This window comes from Bidens hawaiensis, unplaced genomic scaffold (genome assembly GCF_021521415.1).
Source record: "Bidens hawaiensis isolate Kalapana, Puna unplaced genomic scaffold, B.hawaiensis_p1.1 tig00034272_1, whole genome shotgun sequence".
In the NCBI taxonomy this organism is placed as follows: Eukaryota; Viridiplantae; Streptophyta; class Magnoliopsida; order Asterales; family Asteraceae; genus Bidens; species Bidens hawaiensis.
Window position 1 is genome coordinate 112,375 of NW_027495927.1, and position 7,069 is coordinate 119,443.

At 33.1% G+C, this 7,069-nt stretch overlaps 1 protein-coding gene across 1 annotated transcript; it reads left to right on the forward strand.

Annotated features, from left to right (window-relative positions):
- Nucleotides 1-1,974: 1,974 nt before the first annotated feature.
- LOC143586014 (11S globulin seed storage protein 2-like) lies at nt 1,975-6,859 on the forward strand. Its single transcript, XM_077067661.1, has 4 exons — nt 1,975-2,254; nt 3,125-3,339; nt 3,684-4,121; nt 6,279-6,859. Exons 1-4 carry the CDS (start codon nt 1,981-1,983, stop codon nt 6,651-6,653), a joined length of 1,302 nt encoding a protein of 433 aa, XP_076923776.1. The 5' UTR covers nt 1,975-1,980; the 3' UTR covers nt 6,654-6,859.
- Nucleotides 6,860-7,069: the final 210 nt, after the last annotated feature.

The window sequence follows — 7,069 nt, forward strand, 5'->3', positions numbered from 1 at the left end:
TATTTAAAAAAATGGCTTTTTACACAACCAAATCATTAGACCCAAAAAATTAAGTTCTATTTAAAAATTAAATTATTTAAACCCAACAAGATACCCCTTTTTATTAAGGCCCAAAAATTTGTTTGCATTCGACCATAAATTTTTTAACCGTTCTCAAAGTCGGGCATGTGCCTCGCTTTGGCTCTAGTTGCTTATAATGAATGAGAAGTATATCACCTTGATGTAAAATCTTCTTTTTTATCCAATGAACTTAATGAAGTAGTCGATTCATGTTTCACAATCTAGCTGAAGGGTTTGTGAAAACACAAGATGTCGGGTATTGTCACAATCTAGAACCGGATTCGGGTATGACCGGGTATTGGGAATAATAGGGTCGGGTATTGTCTTTAAAAACCATACCCTATGCATCGGGTTCGGGTCGGGTATGAAACCGGGTATTCTAAAACCGGGTATTTGGATAACCTAATATCGGGTATTGAAAAAACACTATTTACGTGTTTTTTTCAGGTATAGATTGGATTTTTTAAAATTTTGCACTTTTTAAAGGTATTTTTCGGGTTTTTAAGGTATTTTTCGAGTATACATCGGGTATTTGAAATCCCCAGTTTCGGGTATTGGAAAAACTCGGTACCGGGTATGGAACCGGTTCGGGTTTTCGGGTATTACCGGGTACAAATCGGTCCCGTTCGAGTTCGGGTTTTAGTGCCAAAATGCATATCCTATCCGTACCCTACAGGTAGGGTCGGGTACGGCTTCGGGTATTAAAAACCCGGGTATTAAATAAATCGGTTCCGGGTTTTTATTTTGGGTCAGGTTCCGGATTCGGGTTTTTTGTGCACCTCTAACCACATGCACTGAATGTGAAACCTGATCACACTCTGAAATCGCTTAATTTAAAGAAGTGCACGTTATAACATCCTGCCTATACAAAGAAAAGCGAAACTTCCACCTTACTTCTTGGAGTACTCTATGTTGATGATCTTATATTACGAATTAAAATTTAGGCTGTCCGGTGTGGATCTCGCGTTGCCGCTCAAAGTCTGACGTGACAAGCGGTGTCGGCGGCAAACACCACCCTGGGGTGGGCGGCACCACCCAACGGCAAAGTTCTTGTTAAAATTTCACCGAGCATTTCACCGGTGAAAGCTTTGTTGCTGCTGCTTTATTTTAATAAACCAAAGAACAAAGGTTGTGGGTTAATGAGTTGCAAGAGCCAAATGATTGCTTGAGAAGAAGAAGAAGAGGGGTTGCGGTGAAGAAGAAGATGGGGGATTTGAGAAGATGGGCTAGGTGATAATGTGATTTTATATTATTATATCTATTTATATTAATAGTACAGGTTATTTTATCTAATGTTTTAAATTAATATTTTTAAATTTAATTTATCAAATGTAATTTTTTAATTTATTTTTATTAAACGTAATGTAGTGGTTTCAAATCTATCAAATATTTAGTTTTTAAATTATACTAGTAACTATAAAAAAATTAATTCTAATTATATTAAATTAGTCTTAGTTATAGAAATATTATTATTTTATTTAAAAAAAGGGTAAGTGGTAAATTGGTGAGCATTTCTAAGATATTGAGAAAGAGAGTGGAGTGAATTGGGCTGTGATGTGACAATAACGTGACACTATAAAATGATAAGTAAAATGACATCCATACTTTATAGTCTTGGCTTTTGATTTTTTTTTAAATCAATTTAATTAAATGTTGAAGCGAATTTAATAGGTGCATTTCAGAGTAGAATATAAACCGATAAAAAGAATAAATTTACTTTTATGAATCTTGAACATTCTTTAATTACATTGCCAAGTGTATGTTAGACAACATTCCTGCAGCACCACGTACAAACCACCGTCTTCCAACACCACCTTCAAACTTTAGTGCACAGAACTCTTGTGCCACAACATCACCCATCAACCCAATAAAACAAACTGCTTTAATCGGTGACTTTAGTTATCCAACTATTTACTAACAATGGTTGCAAAAAAGGTCCTCGTCGGTTTCTTCCTGTGCCTCCTTGGCGCGACCGCCACCACACGCTCCCCCGGCCTCTGCGACCTCCAGCGACTTACAGTCACCAAACCGGTTCTTCGATCAGAGTTCGAAGCTGGTTTTATTGAAGTATGGAACCCGAATGATGACCAATATAAGTGTGTTGGTGCTTTCCCGTCAAAGATGACGATGGAACCCGGGTCGCTTAAACCTCCTGCTTACCATCACTGGCCTCTTCTTGTCTTCATTGAACAAGGTATATATACTCGAAAGAAAATAAATATACCCTCACAAGCCGATCGAGCCCTATCTTGGTTGGGCCTGAGCTTGGTTCGCTTAATTTATAGAGAACTCGAGCTCGACTTGTATGTTAAAAGCTCTATTTCTATAACTCAAGTTTGGCTCAGTTTTGCGAGCTCGAGCTCGACTCGTTTATTATTTATTATTAGTTAATGTAATGTATGCATTTTTATAATTACGTGTTTAAATATGTTTATCTTACATTACTTTATATAAGATAATTTATAGTACTTAGTTATTTCTATCATACTTCTAAATATAATAGCTATTATTAAAGAAATACGTATTAAGTATCTTTAACAGAAAAAATATGTAACTATCAGGATGACTTAGGCTCTTAGGTCGGCTCGGACTCGTTTATTAAACAAACTTCATTTTAGGCTCGTCTCGTTTACACCCCTTGTCATATCCATTAGTTTTCTTGTAATTAACTCCGTGGAGTTTGATTCCAACGAGCTTGTCAAGTTTGCTTTGCTACACCAGTGAACTTGAAAGAATATTATCGAAATTTACATGTTCGACCAGACGGTAGCAAACTTTGTATAGTTAATAAATCATTTCCCCGGATGATACTTTGAATGCTAAAATCGAATCAGTACCTTTCTCCTCCAACACGAGACTCGAAACCTTAAAACACTTATTACCAAGAACACTATGTAGATCGAATTACTTGGTACTTAAAACAAATTCTAAATCACTTAAAATTTTAAAGGGGTGGTGGCACATCTTGTTGCCCGCTTACCTGTCTCTCTGTTATAACTGGATCTTTTTTCTTTAAAAGATTGAGAATTTGTAATCATAATTTCTAGTACGGTGTTTAATTCAGGTCAAGGGGTCATGGGAATGTCCTTCCCCGGATGTGAAGAGACATTCGATACCGAAGGCTCTCACCAAAAGGTCTTCCGGGTCAACCAAGGAGACATCATCGCCATTCCTGCGGGCACCGCCCACTGGTCTTACAACGACGGGGACCAAGAATCAGTTTCCGTCATAGTTAACGATCTCCACAACCCCTCCAATCAACTTGACATGCAAGCTAGGGTACGTACATAATATAATTGCTTACCATCAACATATTTTTCTAACGACTTAAATTACATAATTGTTTTTTTCCCTTTTTGTCATCCACGGGATTTAAACTCTTACTGTAAAGCCTTATCTAACACTTTTATTATGGGGGTGTTTGGGATTGCTTATTTTCACCAATTTATAACTTATAAACTTCTTGAGAAGTAATAAGGTGTTTGGATTATATTGTAAGAGTAAAAGTTTCATAAGTTACACTTTTGTAACTTATTAACTTAATGAAAAGTTATAAGGAAGTAAAATAAGGAATCCCAAACACCCCCTGTAAACTAGCTAACCGAGTTTTTATTTTTGGGTAGACATTCCACCTTTCTGGGGGAACCTTTTTCCAGCGAGACCAAACAAGTCGGGGACGTGGGCAACGACAAAGAGGAGTCTACAATCTATACGCTGGCTTTGACACTGAATTACTGGCCGAAGTGTTTGACTCAGACCTAGAAACCGTGAGGGCCGTGCAAGAGTCGGGTGACCTTGGACGAGGGCTTGTTTTTAAAGTTAAGGAGCCGTTGCATTTTGATCTCCCTGGTGAACCACAACTAGGAGAAGCACGAGTTGGATCAATATTAAACGGACTGGAAGAAGAAGTATGCAGTGCTAAAACAGTATATGATTTGGATAACCTGAAGGAGGCGGATGTGTTTTCGCGGCAAGCTGGTATACTCAACGTCGTGAATGAGCATGAGTTTCCTGTTCTTTCTTATATGGACCTTAGTGCCGAGAAAGGACGCCTTGAAAAGGTATCGACTATTACAAGGCAGTAACAAATATTATAGTCCATGTGAATTGAAAATTTTACAAAATAAAGAAGTTTAAAAAAAATCTGACTTTTTTTTAAAGTTTTATGTATATTTATATACTGTAACTTTAAACGGGTACAATGAGATTTAAAGTTACAGTCAAGTTAAGAGTAATTTCATTTTGTTTTTAAATTTCAATGAAATTGCCAAACTAATTGGAAAGTAACTTTACAAGCCTTTAAAGATCAATTGAATAGTTTTTTTAGTCGAAATTTTTGTCTTAACTATTTTCAAGCAACATGAACGAAAGTTAGAAATGTTAAAGACACTAATTTGTCAGTGTCAAATATTATCTACCAATGAACCATAATTTTATTATTAAATGTTATCTACCTTTTAATTTTCAAGTTAAAAGTTATTTGATATGTTTAAAATTAAAAAAAAATTACCAAAACATACATCTTTGATAAAAAGATTACGATATAAATAAAGAAATTTTTCCTAACTAAGTTGGCATAGCCGATGAAATGCTCCACGCAATCCTTTAAGAACCACTAAGACAACAAACAAGATCAAGCAAAAGTAAGTTGGCAATATAAGCAAAATTGAGTTTGAAAAATCACCATTAAAATGCTTATTTTGGTAAATGTAAATTGCTTTTAAACAAAATAAATAAAAGTTAGAAGTCTGCTATATACATCACCATATCAAGTTAAAGTTATTTAATATATTTTAGAAACTAATATATTATATTTAAATATTATCTTGCATATAAAATAAATAACCCATAAACAATGACACGACTTTTTAAATTACAAAATATCTGCGTAATTACGAGGAATTATTTACATGATGTATCTTAAGAAAAGAATTACAAAAAATAGTTATAAGAATATGAATAACTATAAGTTAAAATCAAATGATTTATCTTAAAAAAACGAATGATAGTTAAAAACATGAATTATAAATAATCAATGTAGCGTTTAGTATGAAATAATAGAAATTGAAGTGGAATGAATCATTCCAATAAAACAAAATAAAACAGGTTCAATTGTCATAGATTAATGTAGTTTATTTGTAGTTTTTTCATTCTTTCAAAAATAATTTTTTTTCAAGAAATAAAAAATAGTCAACAACAATAATAATAATAATAATAATTATTATTATTATATTTAGGTATTACTATGTTATAATTATTATCATATTTTTAAACTACTGTATTATTGTTATATTATCATCTTTATTATTTTGTATATTATTATACAACTATTATTATTATTATTATTATTATAAATTTGGTGGGTTAATATTTCAAAACACACTTACGTGTTTATCGTTTTTATGATTAATTTTATTTGGTTTAACGATATAGTGGCAACACCTGAAGTCTTAAAAACTAGTTATTATAAATATTCATATTATTATTAATATTATTTAGTATTATTATCACTAATAATAATATTATTCTTTATTATTATTACTAATAATAATTAAATTCTTTATTAATAATAATAATAATAATAACAATAACAACAACAATAAGGTGATGATACAGTGGAAACACCTTAGTCTAAAAAGTTATTTTGAATATGCATATAATTATTAATATCATTATCACTAATAATAATATTATTTATTACTATTGCTATTACTAATAATATTAATATTCTATATTGTTATTACTAATAATAATAATAATAATAATAATAATAATAATAATAAAAACAATAAGGCGATGATGATTTAATTCCTAAATGTTAACCAACCACGATAATAAAACATAATAATCCATATAATTTATTTCCCCATTCCATCTTTCCATTCATTTCATTAAACTATACCAAATACATCCCAAACAATATCGTGCGGTGGAGGGCGTTCGTCTTCCTTTAACCAACCCTCTGCCCAACATGGCTTAATTTGTGGGGTCCACCACCTTTTCAACCAGTTTGTTTTGTGTGTATTTTTTAATCTTTGCTAACTAATCCCTCTTACATATGTTTTTGAGTTGGTTAGTTAAACGTTTAAACTATATTTTGTATGTGATAATGATGTGATACTTACGTAGCGTTTTAACTAATTAAACCATAAATAATGATTGATTTCTTGGGCACACTTACTTATCTCACATGTGCCATATATTTTGCCACTTTACAGAATGCGTTATTCTCACCACAATGGTCAACCAACAGCCACACTGTGATGTACGTACTCAATGGTGATGCTCAAGTCCAGACCGTGTCAAACACAGGTGAAGCCGTGTTTGACGAGAAAGTAAGAAAAGGAGATGCTTTTGTAATTCCACAGTTCTTCGTGTCAACAGCTCAGGCTGGCCAAAACGGGTTCGAGTGGATAGCGTTCAAGACCAACAAATCTCCAATAAAGAGCTCTATAGCAGGGCACACATCGGTGTTCGGAGCCATGCCTCTTGATGTGATCACTAACGCGTACCCAAATATCTCGCCTAAGCAGGCTCAGAACCTGAAAACCAACAGGAAGATGGAGAGCATGTTGTTTTCTCCAAAAATTTAGAAAATAGTAAGGTCTTAGGTAGTCTTTAAATAAAAGTGTGCATGAATAAGGTGGTTTTAGCCATGTGGAGTTTCTGAATTCTAGAGTTAATTAGTTTTGTTTTTATAGAAGTAGAAGTTGACATTGAAATGTGTTTGTAATTAGTGTGTGATACTCGTTTTACACGATGATGGTGTGTAGTGATGGATCTTGAACATCTCGTATGGATCGCCCAAAAGTCACAAGACTTAATTTTCTTTTTTCATTTTTTCTTTTTTCTTTTCTTATTTCTACGTTTTGGGTCGGCAATCCAGTTCAGGTTGGGTCAAATAATAAAAACTCTATATTAATCACCAAATCAATAATTCAACTCTAAATTCGTCATTCAACTGAAACACCAATTCAATAATTCAACTCTAAACTCAATTATTCAACTT